The sequence below is a fragment of the Ictalurus punctatus genome, chromosome 4 (assembly GCF_001660625.3).
Source record: "Ictalurus punctatus breed USDA103 chromosome 4, Coco_2.0, whole genome shotgun sequence".
Classification (NCBI taxonomy): Eukaryota; Metazoa; Chordata; class Actinopteri; order Siluriformes; family Ictaluridae; genus Ictalurus; species Ictalurus punctatus.
In genome coordinates this window covers 28,865,963-28,891,450 of record NC_071284.1, presented here as the reverse complement: position 1 = coordinate 28,891,450, position 25,488 = coordinate 28,865,963, and the positions used below count along the sequence as shown (strand labels likewise).

Genomic DNA, 25,488 nt, shown 5'->3' with positions numbered 1-25,488 from the left:
GATGAAAGATTCTGACCAGAAAAAAAAACATTACAAGTTATCTCACTTCCTCTCCATTTTTGTAGTTTCTGCTTTCTTCTTTTGTAAAATTCTTTTGTAGTTTCTGCATTAATTTTCTTTTTTTTTCTTTTTTTTTTCCTTTAACTAAACTTTTTCACTGTTTAACAGCAGCTCTTACAATTGAGAATTAAAAGCAGTGGCTCCAAAGGTGGACACAGTGATGTATGCTGTAAGGGCTAATGCATACTCTCTCATGGGCTAATGCAAAATGGGCTAATGCATTTCTCATGGTTAATGTGAAAGAGTACAGCAAAATGTAATGTGGAAGAGTCCCTGCTGGAAGAGTCCCTGCTGAAGTAAAAGCTACAAAGCATTAAAAAATTTCATGGATGCATGAGAAATACATGCTATGTCAAAAGAAAAAGTTTTACAAAAAGCTGAAATACTGTTTGCTTAACTGTCTGGGGTTGTGTTTCGGAAATGAAACCAGTTCTGTTTAGTTTCCACATCTAAAATCTAACACTACAAAATACTGACAGGTACACCCCAAATATCACAAGCACGATAAAAACATACATACATGGAGATGAATACGAATGCATTAATTGGACTGAACAGATAATGTGTTCTAAATGGATACAAATACAATGAGATATGAATAAGAGGCACTTGTGTTTTTCTAAAGAAAGCTTGCTAGAATGGTCCACAGTGCACTGTGACTAGGATCCCATGGGATGCGACAAAAAAAGTAGCACAAGCTGGAGGATTTAACTTTCATTCAGATGCGAGCGAGAGCACTCAGAAGAAGTTTGTGGGACAAACAAAGACCACGGTGCACGGTGCATTTACAAAGTTTATTTATGACATGCTGACAGTGCTGTCATTTCTACCTTCGGGGTTTTTTCCCCCAAGTGTTTCTTGGGGCATATGCTGCATTCGACTTACCTCGGAAGTGGGAAGTCTGAACTCCGTCATTTTTTAGGTGCAAAGTAAAAAAAAAAAACATGCACGCCTCTATGTTTGTTAGCATTAAGCTATCCAGCTAACTGTGATGAGTGATGTATATTTACAGTTGCTCCTCAAAGCAGCGATCTTTACAGTCATGTAGTGTTATACAGTCGATTCAACAAAAGTAATATGTCTGTATATTGATTGATCTAAAGCAATGACTTGTATATACAGCCATGTCAATTTGATGTCACTTGCTGAACTCAGGGTTGAGGAGAGCATCCTAATTTTACCAGTAAGAATTCAGAGTTGGTGCGTTTTCTTTGTTTTTTCCTAGTCGGAGGTTAAAGCCAGTTACAAGTTTGAGTCAAATTCTACAATAGTGGTGGGGTCGAGGCCACACCCACATGGGTTAAAATCCAAATACAGATACAAATGAGAATATTTGGATGCCCTTAACTGATACATACTGTATAGTGGCATGGTACACCACTAATACATACTCACTTGCAAACATACAGTACATACGTACAGCTATATATTCTAAAGTATACACCAAAGTTCATCAAAGAGATATTTTCTATAGAAAACACATTATGCTGTACTAAGAAAACGGCATACAAGTCTGCCCATAAAATGCATCCATCCATCCATCCATCCCCTTTCTATACCGCTTATCCTTCAGGGTCATGGGGAACCTGGAGCCAATCCCAGGGAGCGTTGGGCACAAGGAGGGGTACACCCTGGACCGGGTGCCAATCCATCGCAGGGCACAATCACATACACATTCACACACTACGGACACTTTGGACATGCCAGTCAGCTTACTATGTATGTCTTTGGACTGGGGGAGGAAACCATCGCAACACGTGGAGAACATGCAAACTCCGCACACACAGGGCAGCGGCGGGAATCGAATCCCCGACCCTGGAGCTGTGAGGCCAACGTGCTAACCACTAAACCACCGTGCACCCCCAATAAAATGCATTCCTTTCATTTTCATAAGGGTGTTGTGTATTCGAATGCACTGAGTGAATGTGCTCACATTTAGAATGTGTGCATTAACATTTGAAAGCGGCACAGAGCAGAGTTGCTTGTGAAAGTGTGACATTTACAGATTTCTCTGTGCTCTCATTCACCCTGCTCTATTAGCACAGAAGCACAGGCATCCCTAAAGGACACACACACCAACACTCAGGCTTTCTTCTTTTAATGAGTTCTTCTACCAAACACACACACACGCATCTCTTAGTGAATGGACATCTAGACAAGCTCTTGCTACTTTCTTATGTTTTGAGATCACACATACTGTATATAAACCCACACAGTTTTGGAAACAACAAAAGACGCATATAAGAAGAGTTTCTGGCACCGTGGAGTAGAACAGAGAGTGATCACTTCTGCTTAGCACACACAGCACAGATTTCCATGTCAGGCAACAACCTGTGTGAAGCAGTTATTCCAGTAATTAACAGAGTGCAATTCTCTAAAGAAGTCATGATTCTTATTGAAGAAAAAAAAAATGAAAGGGAAAAAAAAACAGTCATAATAGGAAGTCGTGATAATAAAACTTGCTGGGACACGACACATCTTTCAGTGAGTTCCATAAGAAAACAACAAATTATTCACCAAACAAGTCAACTGCAAGTAGCCTTTAGTAGCCTCGGTCATTATAGTGTCTGTACAAGACTGATGTTCATCCAGGCGTCAAATGGCATAAATCAAGCAGATGCATGTACACACACACACACACACACACACACACACACACACACACACACACACACACACAGATGCCAATTAAGCCTGCAGCAAAAGCTCCACATGTTTCACAGACAGCAGCAGGGTAGATCTCCACAATCATACAGCAATCCCTACTGGACTCAGAAACAGAATTAATTACACGGCTATAGCATGATCTGTCCTCAGAAATCATACAGGTAAGTAACTATACTTCAGAGAAATGGAACGCTGAGAGAATGAAAGAGGCACCCCACCTCTTTCTGCCTCTTTCACTCATTCATTCTCTCTCTCTCTCTCTCTTATCCATCACAGCCATATGTGCAATTCTCTTGAACAGGCCGCGAGGACACAGTACACTACAGGGCAACAGCCTGTCAAGTGTGACATCGCAAGAGGCGAAATTACCCTTTGTAAGATTTACACCGGTCCCACAAGACAAACACTCTCTCACCTCTCGCCTCTCACACTTAAGTGCTCAGTTGTCAAAGTCAGCCCTGGTCCCACTAATGAAGAGAGCTGATTAGATTTATTTAAACAAGAAATGGAAGAGATAAGGGAAAGAGTGGGGAAAAAATACCCAACAACAAACGAGCATGTCAGGAAGCGTGCAGGTGGACCGGCAACGAAGAAAGAATGGGACAGAGTGGGGGGGGGGAGCACTACAGAGAAGAGAGAGGAGTGAGAGAAAGAAGGGAGAGTTTGGAGTGACGAGTGAACTCACCGTCTGCTGCAGGTCGGGGATGCCGATGCGGACGACCAGCGTGTTGCCTTGGGCTTCCTCCATGGGGCAGGCCGGCGCTCGGCAACCGTCACCGTGGGAACTGCGGGAGCTGTCCCCCTGGCTGGCGCGGGAGAGGCGGTGCGGCTGAGGCTCGTGGACGAAGAGAGGGAGCGAGGGAGGGAGTGAGGGAGGGAGCGAGAAAGGGAGGAGGGTGCACGCAGGTTTGGGCTGATGCTGTGGACGCGCTCTGGGCTCGGGAGGCTCATGTTGGCCGGAGCCTCCACTCACAAGCATGCTCCGTGTGTGCGGAGCGCCGACTGCATAGCCCTCTCACACGCACACACACACACACACACACACACACACACACACACTCACCTCAACACTGCTCTCTCTCTCACATACACACACAGAAAAGAAGAGGATGGAAAAGGAGGGGAGGAGAATGGGGGTACACTAGAGGGGATTACAGAGGAAGGACAGAAAATAGAGTGATGGACAAAAAAAAAGAAAGAAAAGAAAAGGTTAGACGTTTGTCAGATACACATGAGGAAACAATACTGTAACACATTAAGGTTTATCACCATGCAGTAACAGCCTATACTGCAGTTGTGTGCAAGGTTCTCTCTATTGTTGGAATCATTTTACAGGATGATACATGGATTATATAATTAAATGGAGCAAGAAAGAAAATGCCCTGTAGGGAATTATTATGGATTTCGATAATAATTATTGATTTCATGCGAATGTCTTCATCGCAGCTCATTTTCAAAGCATCTAACAGACAGTATGAATTATAGTAGGTGGTCGATCTGTGGTTAGGAGTCGGACAAGCAATCTGACTGTCTGTGTGTGTGTGTGTGTGTGTGTGTGTGTGTGTGTGTGTGTTTATCAGGTTTGACCATATGCTATGCTGCATCACTTGGCAAGAATCATAACACAGTTATCACACACACACACACACACACACACACTCACACACACACACACACACACACTTCTCATGAAAGGTTGTCAAGGTGAAAGTTAAAAGAAAAAAAATCCACCCTGAATGACTTGCATATTAATCTTTATAATTAAAATATGATCTTCAGTGGTATCCAAGACTCATAATAAAATTCTCAGTCTTATAGTTTAAATTCTTTCATCGACATGTTCTATTTCCACTTTGGTTAAAGTTTTCCTACATTACCCACAACAGTGGTGTGAGGGATTTAGCCCTCGCTTCATCTCTACTTAAAGAGAGCGATGCAGCAGCGCTTTGGTCTTTTATCCCATTCAGCTCTCTCATTACCTCACCTGTACACTCTACAGATCTACTACAGATTCCAACGCTCCAAATTTCATGCTAATGCCACCGTCAACGACATCGCATTCATCATCTCAGAGATCGCTAACTAGCTGAGCATTGCATACTGGAACTTTGACTCTACACTACTTTTATATTGGATTTCACTTTATTACTGTATAACACTGAATGTCTCTGGAAAATGGTGAGTGAGAAATTAAGCTGAGGATCTTTTGTTTTTAGGACCTAACAGCAACATCAGATTGTTATCCCTTATGTATGAGAATTTCTTTTTCTCTTATAAACAGCATTATAACTGAGCAGGCAAAGTCCCCCTGTGACATCAGTGTGGCAGACGACCGCTAACTTCTCACAGGGATAACCTACAAATTAACACATATTTCAATACTCAGCCCCCTCCGAAACTATTGGAATGGCAAGGCCAATTAGTTTCTTTTTGCTGTCGAGTGAAGACATTTGGGCTTGAGATCAAAAGATGAATACGAGAAGAGAGTTTAGAATTTCAGCTTTTATTTCCTGTTATTTATATGTAGATGTTAAACGACATACAACATGGCATATTTTGTATCAGACCACACAATTTGTAGGCAAGCAAAAATACTGGCACATGACTGACAGGCGTTTCTTGTTGTCTTCCCAGGTGTGTCCGGTTAGATTGATTGTTTTGACAAGCCTTCAGTTTTACCTGTGAAGACTGCATTTATTCTTATAAAGTATAAGCCAACATGAAGACCAGAGAGCTGTCTATGGGAGAAAAGCAAACCAGTTTGAAGCTCAGAAAAGAGAAAGAGAAAATCAATCAGAGGCATTGCACAACCACTGGGCATAGCCAATACAACAATTTGTCCTGAAAAAGAAAGAAACCACTGGTGCAGACATGGAACAGTTCGGCCAAGGAAAACAACAGACGTTGATGACAAACATTGTGAGAGCTGTGAAGAAAAATCCTAAAATAACAGTTAGTGACATCACCAACAACCTCCACAGGGCAGGGGTGAAGGTATCCCAATCCAGTGTTCAAAGAAGACTTTGAGAGCAGAAATCTAGAGGCCATACCACAAGATGTAAACCACTCGTCAGCAGTAAGAATCCGAAAGCCAGATTGGAATACACAAAGAAATACACATATGAGCCACAAAAGTTCTGGAACCAAGATTAAGTTCTACCAAAGTGATGGAAAGGTCAAAGTGTGGAGTAAGAGAGGATCTGCTCATGATCCAAAACATACAAGCTCATCTGTGAAACATGGTGAATGTAGCATAATGGCTTGGGCTTGCATGGCTGCTTCTGGAACATTCTCACTAATCTTTATTGATGATGTAACTCATGATGGGAGCAGCAGAATGAATTAAGAAGTTTACGGGAACATTTGGTCTGCCAATTTAGAGAGAAATGCATCCAAATTAACGAGAGGAACTTCATCATGCAGCAAGACAATGATCCAAAACACACTGCCAACACAACAAAGGACTTTATCAGGGGGAAAAAGTGGAAGGTTTTAGACTGGCCAAGTCAATCACCAGACCATAGCCCAATTGAGCAGCATTTCACATCCTGAAGAGAGAAACCTCCAGAAACAAATAACAACTGAAAGAAGCTATGGTAAATACCTGGAAAAGCATCACAAAAGAAGAAACCAGCAATTTGGTTTCAATGTTAATGAGTCGCAGGCTTGATACAGTTCTTAAAATCAAAGGATATGCAGCCAAATATTAAGTGTTATTTACTTTAATCTACATCAAGACTTATCTGTTCCTATATGTTTGCTCACCTAAAACTTGGGTGGTCTGATCCAAAAGGTTCTATGTTTTATGTTGTTTAACACATCTAGATGTAAATACCAGGAAATAAATGCTGAAATCCTAAACTCTCGTCTCATCTCCATCTTTTGATCTGAAACCCAAATGTATTTGGTGTATAGCACAAACAATGAATTGGCCTTACCATTCCAATACTTCCGGAGAGGACTGTAAATGTATTTAATGTGCACAGAGTGGAGATTTTGTTTAAGAGCAGTATTTCTGCCCTTTCTTACAACCTCATTAATATGAAATGTAATGAATTCCATGCACATCATCTTTGCTTATTGGGATTCAAGATAAAGATAGCGCCAGGTTTTAGTTAATGTGTCAAGCCAAAAAGAAAAAAAAAAAAAACATGAAAGCCTTTTGTGCATTTATGAGTGCTCAGGTGACAATGAATGCTAAGAAATTGTTCTTTTACATCAAATAGGAGGAATTAAATGCCATCTAATACCATACATCACATGATCATCACAGTTAAAGCTCATACCTCTGTAACGAGTGTATAGTTGAGATCTACGCTGGATCAATGAGCACAGCCTGCAGCCTTCAGTGATTTGTTCATGTGCCATTGTGTTTCCCTTTCAGTATCAATGGGTAAAATCAGTCTCCACATCTTTCCACATCTCTCCACTCCACCACTCTCATCCCAGTGAACATCGCCAATTTGGCCATCTCTCACTTTCATTACTGTCCTCCCTTGTCCTAATTCACTTTTTTTTCCTGAAATGGATTTCTCTATCTGTGAGCGCTATCACTCTAACAGTGACCGTCTCTCTCTCACTCTCTCTTTCTCGTTACACTTGCTTGCACAAGCTTATTATTTTCTAAACTGTCGTTTCAGTCTAATTCATGCAAACACACACGCATTTGTCTCTCCATAGCACAGCCTGGTCTCTTTGTGAGGCAGTGGAAGAAAAACAAAACAGATTTTAAACTGCTGCTCAGAGTAAAGCTAATGGGCTTCTTCCACTACACACTACAGTTACTACTTTTTATTCAAAAATACAATGTGAGAGAGAGAGAGAGAGAGAGAGAGAGAGAGAGAGAGAGAGAGAGAGAGAGAGAGAGAGAGAGAGAGAGATGCTCCACACACAAGCCCAATCTATTTCATTCAACATATTTCTTAATTTGTATTTAAATGAAGCTTGAAATTGATTGAGACCTCCCTGTGAAGCTCTGGCCCAGTTCTTCAACACAAGTCCAGGTTCTGACCCTTTTCTCCACTATGTAATTATATGAAAGTCAAGACAAAGTGCACACACTCCTACTTTATTAAATATTATCACTCCTTAGTAGATAGACTAGTGTCCATTATACATTTCAGCATTCCTGCCAAAAGTGCTCCATGGCAAAACACTCAGAGGAACATCAAATACTGTGATGAGGGTCTGCAAGACCATGTGGAGTCAATGTATAAACAAAACTAACCAGTACACTTTGAACTCTGAGTTTTTAGATAATGCTCTCTGTTTACCAGTCAGTCTGCATCCCTACCCTCATCTATAGTCACAAGCTGTTGGTTGTTCCTGAAAGAATAAGGTCACGACTTCAGGCAGCAGAAGTGAGGATCCTCCACAGGGTTGCTGAGCTTACTCTCAGTGATAGGGAGCTCAGCAATCTGGGAAAGGATCAAAGTAGAGCCACTGCTACTCCGAATCAAGAGGAGTCCGTTAAAATGGCTCGAGCACCTAATAAGAATGGTTTGTGTATGTAGGAGGAGCTGGAATTCACCACTGGTCTGAGTTGAACTTCTCAGCCAGTTTCCAACATGACCTCCAACAGGCAAAGCACAAGAAAATGAATGGATGGATGAATGAATGGATGAATGAATAATTGAATGAATGAATGGAAGAATTAATGAATGCTTGGTAAGCTGTTAATCATCTAAATCTGTGGAAAACTGTGGACCTAAGTCATAATTTTGGGAGCATTAAGAAAGCCACAATTTCTCCAATTAAATTGTCACTATTGGGAGGTGAAGGAGGATGCACGTGCAGACTGAAACATTGAAAACAAGAACCATATGAGTATGGTACATAATGCTTTGTACATATGGTACATAAGACTATGGGACACACAGCAACACACTAACACAACAACAACAAAAGCTTGATAAGAAGATGCTGAAAAACCAGAACTTATATAATGGTGCTAATCAGTAATTGAATACTTGTGACATGCTGGGGCTGATGGGAAATGTAGTTCAGAGCCCTTTGGGCGCTACCATGACACAAACCTACAATTGCGGTAACTGCCTGCATAAACATGTCATGTTCCCAAGAGAATAAATAAGTTAGTAAGTAAGTAAGTAAATAAATCGGAATTTTAGCTTATATCAGTTCCTCCAGGATTTCACGTTTTTGCAATCGCAAAAATTATCAAGCAAAAAAAAAAAAAAAAAAAGTCAAGCAAACATTTGGAGTAGCTTGCAATTTATTTTAATTACTGCAGATTTTCTGCAGATTTGGGCCAAGACATATCATGTGATGTCATCACAACATGCCCCATTTGATTCACGTGTATTGAACATGAGTACAGCTAAAAGGTCTCATTTACCAACGAACATCACTGTGAAAGACCAGTGAGAATCCATCCATCCAGAAAGATCCATACAGAATCTCTCCAGATCCTTCAAATTTTGATGTCCATGCTGGTGGACTCTCCTCTTCAGTTCACTCCACAGGTTTTCTATGCGTTTGAATTCAGGGAGCTGGGATAGCCATGGCAGGACCTTGATTTTGTGGCCAGTAAACCATTTTTGTGTTGATTTTGTTGTATGTTTTGGATCATTGTCCTGCTGGAAGATCCAACCACGGCCCATTTTTAGCTTTCTGGCAGAGGTTTCATTTAATATCTGATTAATATGATGATGATATTTGATAAAGTCCACGATGCCATGTATCCTACATTAACAACATATTGAGGTCCTCTGGCAGAAAAACAGCCCCAAAACATTAAAGATCCACCACCATATTTAACCATGAGGTACTTTTCCATATGGCTACCTCTCTGTGTGCACCAAAACCACCTCTGGTGTTTATTCCCAAAAAGCTCTATTTTGGTTTCATCTGACCATAGAACCTGATCCCATTTGAAGTTCCAGTAGTATCTGGCAAACTGAAGACGCTCAAGTTTTTTTTTTCTTTTTTTTTTTTTGAATTGGCTTTTTTCTTGAAACTCTTCCAAACAACTTGTAGTGATGTAGGTGACTTCGGATTGTAGTTTTGGAGACTTTCTGACCCCAGGATACAACTAACTTCTGCAATTCTCCATCTGTGATCCTTGTCGATTTTTTGGCCATTCGAACCGTCCTCTTCACAGTGCGTTGAGACAATATAGACACTCGTCCAATTCCAGGTTGATTCATAACATTTCCAGTTGACTGAAACTTCTTAATTATCTCCCTGATGGTGGAAATGGGCATTTTCAATGCTAGTACTATTTTTTTTATAGCAACTTCCCATTTTGTGAAGCTCAACAACCTTTTGCCGCACATCACCGCTATATTCCTTGGTCTTACCCATTGTTATGAATGACTAAGGGAATTTGGCCTGTGTGTTACCTCATATTTATACCCCTGTGAAACAGAAGTCATTGTTGAACAATTTCCTGTTCCTCGTCCCCCAGGTGTACTAAAAAAAATTAAATATCAATGGGAACATACTTCAAATATATTTTTTCTCATATGAATTCATAGGGTTGGCAATAATTTTTGAACACCTATAGTTAACAAAGTTTTGTTTTGGATAAACCTGTGTTGTTATCGTTTTTTTCACAGCCTTCTTTGCTCATATTTACCAAAGGTGCCAATATTAGTAGAGAGCACTGTATTTACTAGATAGAATTGGGGCTTTTTATATTCCCATATTTAATACCAATTTTATCTAGTAAACAGTATGGAAATAATGTACTAAAGTGTGAATGTGTTTATGCGCTCAAGTTGGAATTAAGGAAGCTTTCTGCTCCACCGAAACTCTCCCCCATCCCGTAAATACAGCTTTAGCTTTCTGGATCTGGAGGGAAAGAAAACAATTTTTCCACACGCAGTCTTCATTCCAATATTTTTACATTTAATATTTGTAATTTTTAGACTTTTACCTAGCATGTGATTGATTTTTGTCTGGGTTTATATTTATTTCTGTTATATTTGTCTAAAAAAGTGTTTGCTAATTCTTTTATGTTATTGTTATAACATTTATATTGTCTTTCATGCTTTTCACGCATCTAATTGTACATTTTACAATTCTGCCTCATGTATGTCACTCTGAAAAAAGGCAACTGTCATTTAAATTAAAGCAACTGTAAATCTAAAAAGCCATGTGAGGACTGTTGAGTAAATATAATAGCAAAAAGAGACAAATGTTTGAAGAAAGTTTCTCAGATTTTCTCAGAGCTGATCAAAGTAACACCATTGTTGCATTCATCTGCATATATCTCTGTGGATCACACACACACACTTACACAAATAATATTGAACACAAACTTAATCTCAATATTCCAAACACATTGGTTCCTTCAAAGAGAGAAGAACCTTGAAGAAATGAAGAGGTATGAAAGAAAAATTGTTTTCAAAAGAAATACCACCTGTGGCACAAGCAAACCGTACATAAAAAGCTAACTTGCTGCAGTATTTTGCCTTTGAGAAATATCACTACTGTCATAAAAAGATTCTAAAATATCTTCAAGACTGTACATAATATAACATAATATGGACTATGTTTTGAGAAAGCTAGAGCTCCCAAATTAGTTGGTGTGCTTAGGTTAAACAAATGAAAGCTACTAAAACTAAGTATAAAGAAGAATTAGAATCAATATATGTTCAATTTTCTCTTTTGTAAATTAGCAATATGTCAAAAAAAACTTACACTACATGAAAAATGAAACCTAATAAAAGCAACAATCTGTACACTTAGCGCCTGATCTTATTTTAATTACTCTAGGGGTATCAGAGGAGCGCTTTAGAATATTTGATAGTTTATGCCTTCCTCGTGACAAGAAAAAGACACACTTTTGTCCTTGGAGAAAAGGGGATATCCGTTGGCTATGTTATGACGGTGAATTAAGTGCAGAATTGAGTGTTGTGTGGTTATTCTGGGTGTGGAATACTGGAATATTCATGTGCATGTGTTTTTAGTTTTTGTTCACCCTGACATGCAAGCTTATTGACCAACTCAACATGATCTCATGAGAAATTTCTCATTTTGTTTAATTCTGTATAAAACGTGAAGAAAAAAGTCAAACTCATGATCTGCCCCCAACCCTGACATCAACCCTCCTAACGTTTCATATGAATTGAATTTGAATGCTTCTGCGATCATGTACAAGCCTGCTTAATTTTTTTCCAGAACAGCCTGTGGCCAAGTGTTCACTCTCAAGACACCTGACAGAGAGTTGGTGGCCAGTGTGAAGTAGATTGATGGCACCTACCGCACCACAGCTGACAGAGACCCACCTCAGCCATCTGCTCACTTCTCTATTAAAGATTACATTCACATCAGTGTAAAATCATTTAAGGTGTGTGTAATGTTTAAAAACGTGCCTATTTACAGTATATTTAAAGGATGCCAAATATAGTTATTAATACATAAAACGAGATGTTTTGTTCAAGACTTTTGTTCGAGACTTGGGTAAACTTTGGCAAATGTAGAAAGTGTAACACAAGCATGCTAAGCAGTATAATGTAAATGGTGCACTTATATAGTGCTTTTATCCAAAGTGCTTTACACTGTGTCTCATTCAACCATTCACACACACACTCACACCAATGGTAGCAGAGCTGCCATGCAAGGTGCTAACTTGCCATCATGGAGCAACTTGGGGTTCAGTGTCTTGCCCAAGGACACTTCGGCATGTGGAGTCATTTGGGCCGGGAATCGAACCACCATCCCTATGATTAGTGGGCAACCCGCTCAACCACCTGAGCCACAGCCGCAACAATGTAAGAAGTAAGGCTGTAACAATATGGTGTATCGTATCGTATTGTTCAAAACGAAGCTATTGGTTCAATTCGTCTTTTTATCGTAAATATATTCAGACTGCATAATATAGATTATTCATCATGAAATGTGACTTACAATGGGGGAAATAAGTATTAGACGCGTCAATATTTTTTTTCAGTAAATATATTTCCAATGAGGCTATTCACATGAAATTTTCACCAGACATCAGTATTAACTCAAGAAATCTGGAAATATAAAGAATTCACAACATTAAAGTCCATAAATGAAGTTATGTGTAATAAAGTGGAATGACACGGGGGAAAAAAGTATTGAGCACGTTAAGAAAAAGCAGTTCTCCAAGGCAAGATAAGGCAAGGAACCAGCTGAAATCTGTAAGTAATTATACCCCCTATCTGTGCAAATTAATATCAGCTGGGTTAGTAAATTGATGGTCTATAAAAAGGATTTTCGTTACCAAGGTGACACACAAGAAACATTTCATGATGGATAAAAGCAAAGAGCTCTCCGAAGACCTTCACAACCTTATTGTTAGAAAACATATTAATGGAATCGGCTACAGATGTATTTCAAAACTTCTGAATCCTCCAGTAAACACCACTGGGGCCGTTATCCACAATAGGTGCAGATATTGGTTGTCAATACTTATATCTCCCACTATATTCTGTGATGTAGAATAAACATTTAAACTTAATCAAGCCTCTGAAAAAAGTCAGCACACTGTTTAAGAAATCATAGTGGTGATTGGTAAGTTCTGATTTAGATTCCAAAAAACATTTGAGCTCCCTGGGCTTCAGACACACCAGCTGGAGTCACACCAGCAATGCTGTCAGGGATTGTGTTTTTTATGCCAAATAGAGATGATAGTCATATATGTGTGTGCACCATAGTGAAATTTTTTCCCACATGGATAATTAAAAAAGGAAAGAAAAGAAAAATGTGACTCTCTTTTCCCAAATCACAAAATTGTTGAGCTAGTTTTACATCTTACGAAGGCTGGACTTTTTTTTGAGACCCGGCAACCCTGAACACCAACGTATATTAAGACTCTTGGCCAGAGAGCTAATGTTTAATTAAACATTTCATTTTGTTCCATTCTAAAGCACAGCTTTTGAATGGAGCAGGCAAACACTGTGTCATTAAGTTTCCGCTATTGTAATGAAAATCTAAGACATACAGTACTGTGCATACACCTTATGCCACATACTTTTTACTACAAACTTTGTTATAGATTTTTATTTGATTCATTTAACTTCTAGATTATCGAGTCAGTACAAAAACATTTCAGATTTCAAACATTAGTTTTCAGCATAAAATTAAAATGTTACAGAAAAATGTTTGTGTATGTCAGTGTATTACGCAAGAGACACTTTTCAGACACAAAACACAATGAAGGCTGCTGGGTTTTGCTGCAGATTTAAGAAGTGAGTGCGAGAGTCAAAGTCTCCAGAAGAACCGTGTCTGGTTCTGCAAGATGCTCAATAAACCTTACAGATAATTTCCTTATAAAACTACACCAATTCTACCTGAGACTACTCATTTTTCTTTAAAGCAAAGGGTCATCACAATAAATATTGATTGACTTTGCTTCATTTATTACTGTTTACTGCTCTTTACAATGTTTTTTTTTAATGTAGAAACATTTAATTTCATTATTTTTGAAGGCATCTGTGCTCTGCAGCATTTCTTTCCATGTGCCAGTACTTTGCAAGACTTTTGCACCGGACTGTATGTTCATGCAATCGAAAATGTGTGGTATTGAGATGCTATCATGTCGAATCTGAATTTTGTGCATCATTACACCTCTAGTATGAAGCGTTATAGCACAAACTAAACCCTAGTTTCAGCCAGGTCTACATTAAACTACATCAGTACATAGTAAGTGTCTACTCCAGTGCTAAGAGAAAGATTTGTGTGAGGGATATTCTCTGGAAGCTCTTATGATGCTGAAAAGCCTGTAGCAGTATGAGATACATATTTCATCTCCATTACATCATACAGTTGCAGTTGGCCAGCACACACACACACACACACACACACACACACACACACTGTAGTAGCCAGACAAGTGTGACAAAACAATAAACCAACTATGCAGATACAGCAGCAGTGAATCTGGTGTATAATAAATGTACGATACATTAACTATGTGAAGCGGTTAGTAAGGCCAAGCTTTGATGTCTCACTGATAATGAGTAAAATATTTACGCTATACCCCCTACTACACAGCTGCATAAAAAGTCCCAATAGATTTCAGACATCTCTCTCTCTCTCTCTCTCTCTGTATCCTGCATCCTCTCTTTCTCTTTCCAACTCTCTCTCATTCCACTCTGAAGCGCTTCTCATTTCCTCTTTCACTCTGTCAAACAAAGTGAATTATTCATGTCCCCACTGTACACTTCGCCTTGCGCATAAACTGGCCAATGCATGCGCATTCGGAATTCAGAAACTGCCGGCATGCACTGGCTGTTTGAGGAGCCAAACATATGGCCGTGTTTCTCTCCTGTGTGACGCAGACCGTACCTGAACCAAAGAGTTTTCCAGGAAATCCCACTGAGTGCCACACTAGCAGATGCCACCTCTACTACAGAGACCAGCCCAGGAGAGCAGCACAGGAGAACAGCAATGAAGAACTCAAAACTGCCTACTGCAATTTCCATTAATGATTTATAGACAGCTGGCCTTGCTTCTCCATCGATACTAAGTAATTATTTGAAATTCCCTTCATTTAATCGAACAATCAAGCATATATCTGACTGAATATATACATATGTGCATGAGTGTAATTATAGGTGATGGTTTACAGCACTATACTAAACAAAATGCTGGGAATTTTCAAACCATTGTTACATTTAATAGTAACGTGAAGCACAACAAGAGTTATGATAAAGTAAAAAAAAAGAATGGAACAAAAAATAGTCCCAATAAAGTCAAACAAGCCAAAAAGCTGAGCTCCAAAAAGATGATTCATTATGTTGTACTGTGAATTATAACCAGGTCCGCTATAGTATAGTATACCCTCATAGGATAGGATATAATGTCAGGCAAGATTGCTGCTGAATCTACCAGGAATATCCCAAGCAACTACAACCTACTGAAGAAGACTGCACTGCACAGTTGCTTTAGAAGAATGGAACGCAAGGAAAAAAAACAGAAGAGAATGAGACTAAGACGATTTGAATATGAGCTGCTGTTACAGTATATTAGGTCTGCAACAATTAATCAATAAAATTGATTATAATCGATAATTAAAATAATGGACAGTGAATTTCATTATGGATTAATCGGGTCTGTGACGTCACTGTGGATAAGCCCTGTCAGTGACGTCACTTCACGATGGTGAAAAACACATTTCTTTGAATAAAACACATCTGAAAAACAGCGGAGGTCACAGAGTGAGCTGCTGCGGGAAAAGTGCACGATCCAGGTCATCCAAAACGTGAGAATGTTTTATATTAAGCGCTTCAAACAAACTCGTAAGTGTATTAACGTGGCTTGTCGTGTTAGAGACTGCGACAGATGCGGGTACTGTTTAATGTGTTCCAGACATGTTTTCTTCAGTACAGAAATGACATTTTTTTTACGTTTATATCCTTATCTGTAAATGTTAGAAATTTACACCAATATTTCCATTTTTAAATAAAGACTCGTCCTGACAGCGAGTGAGTCTCCATTAAACTTCACTGAATGAGCGCGAGTCCACGCATAAGCGTCATTCAAACAGCGTGCGATAGAAAGGAAGCACAATAACTAAAATATTCATTTTGATCAAATATGTTGTATTGATGCTATATTAACTATATTTAGAAACAAAAGTAATTGTGTTTTTTTATGAGAGCAGTAACTGTAATGGGGTTATAACATGTCATTGTATAGAAATGTAAGAAGTGTTGTACATTTGCAAAATAAAGTAACATGTTACTGTGCTCAAATGAGGGAATGTGTGTGTTACTGGAGAACATTCAACCTCATACCAGTTAACACTTAGTTTGTGCTTTTGTTTTTCTTTTTTAGCATTTTTAAAGCTGCTTTAAAGCTTGTGCACAATCAATTGGCTTTTTTTTTGTTTCAAAATATAATTTTAATATTTAAAAATTCCTTTGCACAATGTATAGCAAAGCCAACATAGATACATTTAATAGCTTTTTCATAGCCTTCAATTTGCACAATGTTTGGTAGACGACATTACACAGAATGTGACATTTTTTGGAATTTTTTGAACATTTTTTTGAAATACAGAAAAAATTGGCCTTTTAATCCAATTAATTGATTAACTGAAGAAATAATCGACAGATTAAACGATTATCAAAATAATTATTAGTTGTAGCCCTACAGTATATAATTCTGTTTTAAGAACTATATTTATATTGACTGACCAGTAATTAACTGGAGCTCCCAGTCATCTTGACAGCTTTTAGAGGGTTTAGCTCCAGATCTCTGAAACTCCACTGGGACACCATGTGTTCTGCCTCCTGTCTGTATACACACTTGTCACTTTGTGACGGTGGGCCTGCAGCCCACACATGCAAAGCGCATCATGCTCCTCGCGCAACTGCTGGTGGGGAGCTGAATGGACAGCGCCGTTTCAGCACCTTGTGTGTTTTGGACAATAAGAGTGCACATGGCTGCAAGGCGGGGCAGCTGAAAGACACACGGCTGGCAGCGAATGATTGGAGTGGCTTCTCCTCACCGTCTGAAAGAAAAGGGGCGGCTATAAAAGGAGTGGTGAGTTCTTTCTCCACACACACGGACAGTGATTCGTCTCTATGGCTCTCTCACTTTCTCTGATTACAGACGCAGATGATGACGATGACGCAGCTCAGCCTCCATCAAGCCTCCTGGGTTCTGCTTCGTGGCCGCTCCAGCCTGTTTGTCACACCCCACTCCAGGAAGACAGAAACCTCCATGTCCCTGCTCAGCACCTCTTCACCTCCTCATCTGCACCTGAATTTAAATAAAACCCCTGACCAGGCCACCTTTAATCCAGCTCTGACGGCCGAGATTTTAAGCCACTGTGGCCTAATCCCATTAATGAGGCGGCAGAGTTTTACACCTGGTCCTACCTACCTGGCGCAAACCCACAATCCCAGATGGACACTCTACTCTGGATAGCCAGAAAGTGGCTCCAACACGAAAGACATATCACCGCTGAAGCAGAGGGACCATCCGCAGGAGCCAAGTCCACATTGGGAGAGAAGACCGCAGGAGAGCCACCCTGCCTATGGGACCCCCAGGGACAAACCCATGCCCACCGAGCCAGACCTGGCCTCCCCATAGCGCATCGTCAAACCCTGGCTGGCTAGCTGTGCCCTCCATACTATGTCGCCTCCGGACACAACAAACATGGCCGTAAACGTGAACGGCCAGCCAATCTCTGCCCTCCTTAATTCAGGGAGCACCGTTACACTGGCCCACCCGACCGCCCTTGGCCCACCGCTGGAACCCAAGGGGCTCATCCCAGATGTCTCCATGGACGCAAGACACCGGGAGGACCCCATGAGTTCCAGCAGTGGGCCGAGGCCCTGCAGTGGAAGTGATGATCTCCTCACCAGCCGGCAGTTTGCCGGATTCCTGAGCTCCCAGTGCCCCTATTGCTCAGGTGGGACTGGTCAGGTTAACCAAGCCACCGGTCATGAGAAGCCAGCCACCAGAAATAGGGTCCAGCCAGCCTGCATGGCCCAAGAAGATGGGGACATGACGGGACGAGCCTCCTCAGGTGAGACACTTGTACCATCAAATACTGTCTCCTGTGTTTCACCAGGTTGCTCGGGAGGGGAACCTCAGGCACGAAAAGAAGGAGGACAATAGATTGGGGCCAGGTGTGCATGATCAACAGCATTGACCAGCATCCGGAGCAGCGCCTCCCCAACACCTACTTCCTGGTATCCAATGGCTTCCTATAGTTTTGGGCAGAATGCTGGGGCCAACCTTGTGACCTCCTGGCCAGTCCCTCTCCAAGACTCGGCCCCTGATGCATCTGGCCCACAGCCACCCATGCTCCTGTTCAGCCACATGGGGATCCCCAAAGACATCCTAACCGACCAAGGTGTGCCTTTTGTCTCAAAGTTAATAGGTGATCTGTGTCGGCTGTTACAGGTGAAACATCTGCAGACCTCTGTCTACCAACCCCAGACCGACGGCCTGGTGGAGCATTTCAATCAGATGCTCAAACGGATGCTCCAACAGATGGTAGATGAGGATGGCCGAAACTGGGACCTCCTCATCCCTTATGTCCTCTTCACTGTCTGGGAGAGCCCTCAAGCTTCCACAGGATTCACGCCCTTCGAACTTTTCTTTGGGCAGGTGCCTTGAGGACTGCTAGATGTGGCACAGGACGCCTGGGAAGAACAGCCATCTCCATTCTGGTCCCTGGGCTACATGCAGGAAATGCAGGAGCAGATCAACCGGGTCACCCCCCATAGCAGATGGAAGTAGCACAAGGAGAGCAGCAGCAGGCCTACAACCGCCCAGCCCAGCCCAGCCCAGAGAATTCCAACCCAGCAACCAGATGCTCCTGTTGCTCCCAAATGCCTCCTGCAAGTTCCTGCTGGCAGGGCCCCTACACAGTCCTCGAGAGGGTCAGCCCAGTTAACTACCACCTGCAACAGCCTGGTAAGCACACAAACACAAAAGTATATCACATAAACCTGATGAAAAAAATAGGTCAAGCCCACCCAGCACTTTCCACCCTCACTGTTCTCCCCTCAGGGCCCGACGAGCGTACCTTGGACCATCAAAGGGAAAACCTTACCCCCATACAGTGCCAGGAGCTGACTGAGCTAGTGGAGCAGTTTGCCGACGTCTTCTGGTCCACCCCGGGCCTGACCCACCTGATGCAACATGAAATCAAGGCAAGGCGGGGCGGAGCAGCAGAAACACACACGGCTGGCAGCGTATGATTGGAGCGGCTTCTCCTCACTGTCTGAGAGAAGAGGAGCAGCTATAAAAGGTCACAGCAGACATGGTGTGGTGAGTTCCTTCTCCAAACACACAGCCAGTGATTCATCTCTCTCTGTCTCTCTCTCTCTAATTACAGAGACAGACAACAATGACACCAATTGTAAAGGAGAAACTCCTCGGCTGTTCTGCACCTCCGCCAAGCCTCCTGGGTTCCATGTCATGACCGCTCCAGCCCATTCATCACGTGCCACTTTGGGAAGACAGCGACCTCCATGCCCATGCTCAGCACCTCTACACCTCCACATCTGCACCTGAATTTAAATAAAATACCCACTTCTTTGCACCACCTCTACCTCCCGACTATCTGTGTTCTGCATGTCCAAGCCCAGAGTGGCCACAACTTTTAAGTATAAAACCAATTAATACCTCTTCTTCAGAACAAAAAGACATAGAAGGTCATGAATGCCATGAAAAGTTAGCTGAACAAAAGACAGAACTTAAACCCCATGGAGCTCACACACTGAATGCTGTGTTTCATCCTATTCATATACTGTTTCCTGTCCATCAGAAAGTCAGTGATCCACCGCAGATGGCTGGGACAGCTTGGTGTGTAGATAAGGGATTGCTGCATTGACATATCCTGACATAAGAGCCTCACATTTCAATGGCCATAGAATTCCATGTAGACTCATGTTCACTGCATTTTGCAAGAGTGGTCCAGTGCAATGTCTGCATGGCTTTCAGATTGGAAAGCAAGTCTTCTTTTAGTTTGCATGATCCCTGAATTCAGGACATGTCTACAGTTGTGCTTGAAAGTTTGTGAACCGTTCAGAATTGTCTATATATCTGCATAAATATTATGTAAAACATCATCAGATTTTCACACAAGTCCTGAAAGTAGACAAAGTGAACCCAATTAAACAAATCACGTTCAGTCTCATGTTCAAAAGTAATTATCATACAGCTATCGTCAATGAAAATATTGTGATGAATCCCAAATTAAGTCCAGCTGCTTCTGTAGGATTTTCTTGACATCCCCTTGGTTTATTCTGACTCCTGAAGCCACAGTCTGCAAAGAGCTTACAAAGCATGTACAGGATCTCACTCTTGAAAGGAATCGATCAGAAGTATAAAAGCATTTCCAAATCATTAACTGTACCATGCTGTCCGGATGCAAGATTTTAATCACTGAGAAGCCGTGTAAAAATGTATTACCGACATCCCCCTGATAAACTAATCCAATTTGAATAGGGCTTAATTCCCTCCAAGAGTTAAGAGCACACAGAATAATGATGAAAAGTACTTAAGAAAAAGTTAAGCTGAGGCTGTTTATCTGCCAACTTTTTTAATCTGAGGTCTAGGTTGGATGTTGTGTCCTTTTACAACTAACTGACGAAATAAAAAGCTCTATGAAGGAATCATAAAAGATCTAATCATAAAATTAAAAATATTCAATATTTCAATACTTTATCTTGATGTTTCACCTGAACAAGTCATACAAATTCAAATTCCAGTCTTGGCTTTTGCTAGGTCATTCGATAACCTTGATCTTTTGGTTAAGCCATTCCTTTGTTGATTTGGATGTATGCTTTGGGACAAAGTTGAAATTCATTTTCATTTTCAGCTTAATAGCAGACACCTGAAGGCTTTGCGCTAATATCAGTGGGTGTTTGTAGCTATTCATGATTCCCTCCACCTTGTTAAAAGCCCCAGATCTGGCTGAAGCAAAGCATCCCTAAAGCATGATACTGCCACCACCGTGCTTCACAGTGGGTATTGTGTTTTTTTTTTTGTTTGTTTGGTTGGTTTTGGTTGATGTGCTTTATTTTTTTGCACCAAACATACCTTTTGGAAATATGGAATTATTATATCTTATGGAATTGGTCCCATCAGACTATTTTGCCACATGGTTTGGGGTGATTAGTTTAGCTTGGATGTTTTTTTGTTTGTTTTTTTTTGTGAGAAAGGGCTTCCATCTAACCCCGCTACCATATAGCCCAGACATGGGAAGAATATGAGAGATTATTGTCACATGCAGAGAATAATCAGTAATAGTCCGATATTCCTGAAGCTCCTTTAATATTACCAATGGTCTCTTGGCAGCCTCCCTGGTAAGTTTTTGTCTTGTCCTTTTGAAAATTTTGGAGGGACGTCCTGTACTGGTAATGTCATTGTGGTGCTCCATTTTCTCCAGTTACTGATTATGACGTTCACGGTGTTCCAAACAAAAACTGTAACTGTATCACCATGATAATTCAAAACTAACCTGAAAAAGCCTGCATAGAAACATGAAACATTTCTATGATGTGATGATGACATACTAAACTTACATCTGGTACAACAGAGTGTTGACAGAGGACACGGTATGCTACATGCTTCAATGCTACTGATTTTAATATTTGTTTAGCAATGCACGAATATTTTTCTAACACCTATGAATTATATATGCCTTACACCAGCTTTGAAGAAAACATTCAGGGAATGTAAAAGGGGGGGAAATGACTTGTTGTAAATAGCTGCCGTTTCAAATCATGTTAATACTGGAAAAACAGATTAGTGTCTTCTGGTAATTATGAGGCATATCCCAATTGAAGACAAGTACTGTATGTATGAGGAGTGGACATATTCATCAGTAACTTTTGGGAGCCTGAGCAATACAGGGTACTACACTGAGAAAAGGAAGTTCACAGTCACACAGAAGACGATTCAGCCCAATTGATTTTCAAAGGCCCTCAGCTTCCGAGAGGTTCAAAGGCAAAAATGGGAGCAAGCACGTCAGTGAAAAGAGGCATTCAGCTAGAGAAAGAGTGAGTAAACAACATAAATTATGTGAGTGTGAGAAAAACAGACAGAGAGGCAGTTGGAGGTTTAGGGTTAAAGGTAAGAGAGGTTTATTTCATGCTCTGTGGTTGTTCTTCTTTTTTTCAATCTCTTGCCAAACCATGAGCATGAAATCCACTGTATGGTCCAAACACACACACACACACACACACACACACACACACACACACACACACACACACACACACACACACACACACACACACACACACACACGGAGCTACCAACTGCCAACTACTCCTATTAGCAGCACTGGTTGCATTATTTCTGAATTTACTGAATTTTAAAAGCGTTGAGAGAAAATCTGAAGGCCATCTGTCATTTTGACGGATTCAAAATAAGGCATTCAATAAATCTGAAAGACATTTCAAAGAATCGGACTACTCAAAAACCACTAGCTATTAATGCCTGAAAACATGGGACTAAATAAATCTCTTTTTGAATGGACAGATTAGATCTGGTAAAATGGTTTTAGAAAAAGTCAGAAAAGCTAGCAGTGTGTGTGTGTGTGTGTGTGTGTGTGTGTGTGTGTGTGTGTGTGTGTGTGTGACAAAGTCAGGAAAGGTAGCTGTGTGTGTGTGTGTGTGTGTGTGTGTGTGTGTGTGTGTGTGTGTGTGTGTGTGTGTGTGTGTGAGACAAAGTCAGAAAAGCTAGCAGTGTATGTGTGTGTGCATGTTTGTGTGGGACAAAGTCAGGAAAGCTAGCAGTGTGTGTGTGTGTGTGTGTGTGTGTGTGTGTGTGTGTGTGTGTGTGTGTGTGTGTGTGTGTGTGCGCATGTTTGTGTGGGACAAAGTCAGGAAAGCTAGCAGTGTGTGTGTGTGTGTGTGTGTGTGTGTGTGTGTGTGTATGACAATGTCAGAAAAGCTAGCAGTGTGTTTGTGTGTAGGAAAAAGTCAGAAAAGTTAGCTGTGTGTGTGTGTTTGTGCGTACGTGTGTGTGTGTGTGACCCCACCTTAATAGCTGTTCCTCCTCCGGATGAGTATAATTTATATACATATATATTAAACCTATTATAAATTGACAATTGTATTAATTCATTATAAATTACTCATTATAAAGTAGCCAAGTGTGAAAAGTGTAGCCAGCTACAGTGAATGCCAGTTGCTTATCTTAATCCAGAATATAGCGTTAAGAGATGGTTCGCATTCACTCTCACTCATGCATTACAGTGCCTTAACAATCTTTAAACAAAGTGGAACTCTAGTCTACATTCCCGTATATCACGACACAGTTGCTACGAGAAATTGTCAACTTACAAATGAGGAAAAAAAAATCAAATAAATAAATAAATAAATAAATAATAATAATGATTTACAGTAACACAACTCTGATTAACACAGACAGACAGACATCTATCACTATCACAATAAAGCATGCAATAGTTTTGCTATATTTAGCAAAACATGACAAATCTAACAATAATACATTAGATGAAGATGCTGGTCTTTAGGATTATAAAATGTCCCAATGCTATTCTCATACAGGTTACATGTAGTACTGTACGTCCAGTGTGGATTTTCTCTTCTTTATTTGAAAACATCTTTGTGTTGATGTGAAGATAATGTCACTCGGGTGCTTATATGCAGGAGTCTACTGTTACCTCCAGTGTTTTCACACTGCAAATGCTCAGATTCGCTGGAGCATTTGTGGAACCTTTGTGCACAACCTCCCACACACACACACACACACACACACACACACACACACACACACTCAAATACAACACGTTTTATGGGTCAGCACTTTTCTACACACTTTTGCTACATCTGTAAAAAAAAAAAAAAAAAAAAAAAGGACGTTCTCAGCTCGGCTTTTGCTTGACTCCACGCACCTGTCACTTTATCCTTTGATAAGGTGAACGAGTGATATTTATGCTTGCCCAGACTGGTTAAAACTGGTTTGATCTGGATGCAGCCAATTCAATATTATCCTGATGTCTTGCATCTCAATCACCTCACATGCACAAATCTGTAGAAAGGTCCCCCTTTTGCCTGTTAATTTAGATATACAGTCAAAAGATATGAAATTGCTCAATTAGTCTCTGATTCAAACTACAACCTGAAAAAGGAATAAAATACTTGGGGACATGCTGTTATAGGAAAATAATCAAACACTGTGTGATGTTATGACACAATGCAGTGTTCTTTTTACCACCCCAAAGTTAATTCGTTTTCCATAACAGCACATCCTAAAGTGTTTTATTCTTTTTATATGATTACAACTTATTATTTTATTTACAGTATTAATGAATAACACATCATACTTTTAACCATTTATAGTTACATTCAGGCTTGTGGAATGTTCACAAAACAAGTCGTTCACTCACTTTTTTTTCCCCTCACTTGCATCAATATGTAAAAAAAAAAAATAAATAAATTGTCATCATAACGAAAAAACAAGTGTGCAAGAAAGTGCAAACGCCTCTGTTTTAAACATGGCGTAAAACTTTATGACTGTTGCAAGGAGCTGACACCGGTCCTTCTATAAATGTTAAACACGCTTCACCATATCAACCGTTATACATTATTTGTTAAATAACACGCTTTGTAAACTGTTTCTGATTAGGTTTAGACCATGTGGCACGTCTGTCATACAAGTCCACGCGGATGAGACGTTACTACAGAAATGGAAATTTATTCATACGAGTGCATTAAAATACTGTAAAGCTGGGATTTGAAATACAGCCGGCACCAGCATCAGAGCTGCTGTTAAAGAAAATTAATCAACAGCTTGTGACCAAACAGATTCAAGAATTCAACAGTGCTGTGATATAAAGGCAGATAATTATAATAGTAATAATACTGAGAGAACCTGAATTATCAGTGATGCACTATTAGTTACTATTATTGATATTAATCATGATGTAGCCTATGAGCCTATGTTCCAGATGTGCCTACTCTTAAACCATGATGAGATTTACATATACAGTGTCCAAAATTCAGGAATCAGTGGGAATATGTTGAGCAAATACCGTATGTCGATCCACATTTGTGTAGAAAAATAAAAAAATATGATAAAACAGCTTCATCATGTGTTTGCTCAGATATGATAGACTTCATCTACAGAACATTTGACAATATATGGTTAAAGCTGAACTCTTGTTTTGAGATACACTGATACAAGGGCTTACTAACTTGCAACACAGCTACAAACATTATCAAGGGGAGAATAGATGAAGATCATCAGTCAGCATGATGAACTTGATTACAGGTGTTGCACGGAGACACACACAGAAAAAAAAGATCTCCCCTGATCAACATGCAA

General features: G+C 40.4%; 1 protein-coding gene across 7 annotated transcripts in view; it reads right to left on the bottom strand.

Annotated features, from left to right (window-relative positions):
- shank3a (SH3 and multiple ankyrin repeat domains 3a) overlaps positions 1–25,488 on the bottom strand; it is a 321,036-nt gene that overhangs the window by 223,440 nt on the left and 72,108 nt on the right. For all 7 annotated transcript variants that reach the window (XR_008393930.1, XR_008393928.1, XR_008393929.1 and 4 more), the window contains one exon: positions 3,413–3,868. Coding sequence is in view for 4 of the 7 variants with exons in the window: in XM_053678126.1 (XP_053534101.1) it covers positions 3,413–3,706 (294 nt within the window). In the remaining 3 variants the exon portion in view is untranslated. The remainder of the gene's footprint in view (positions 1–3,412; positions 3,869–25,488) is intronic.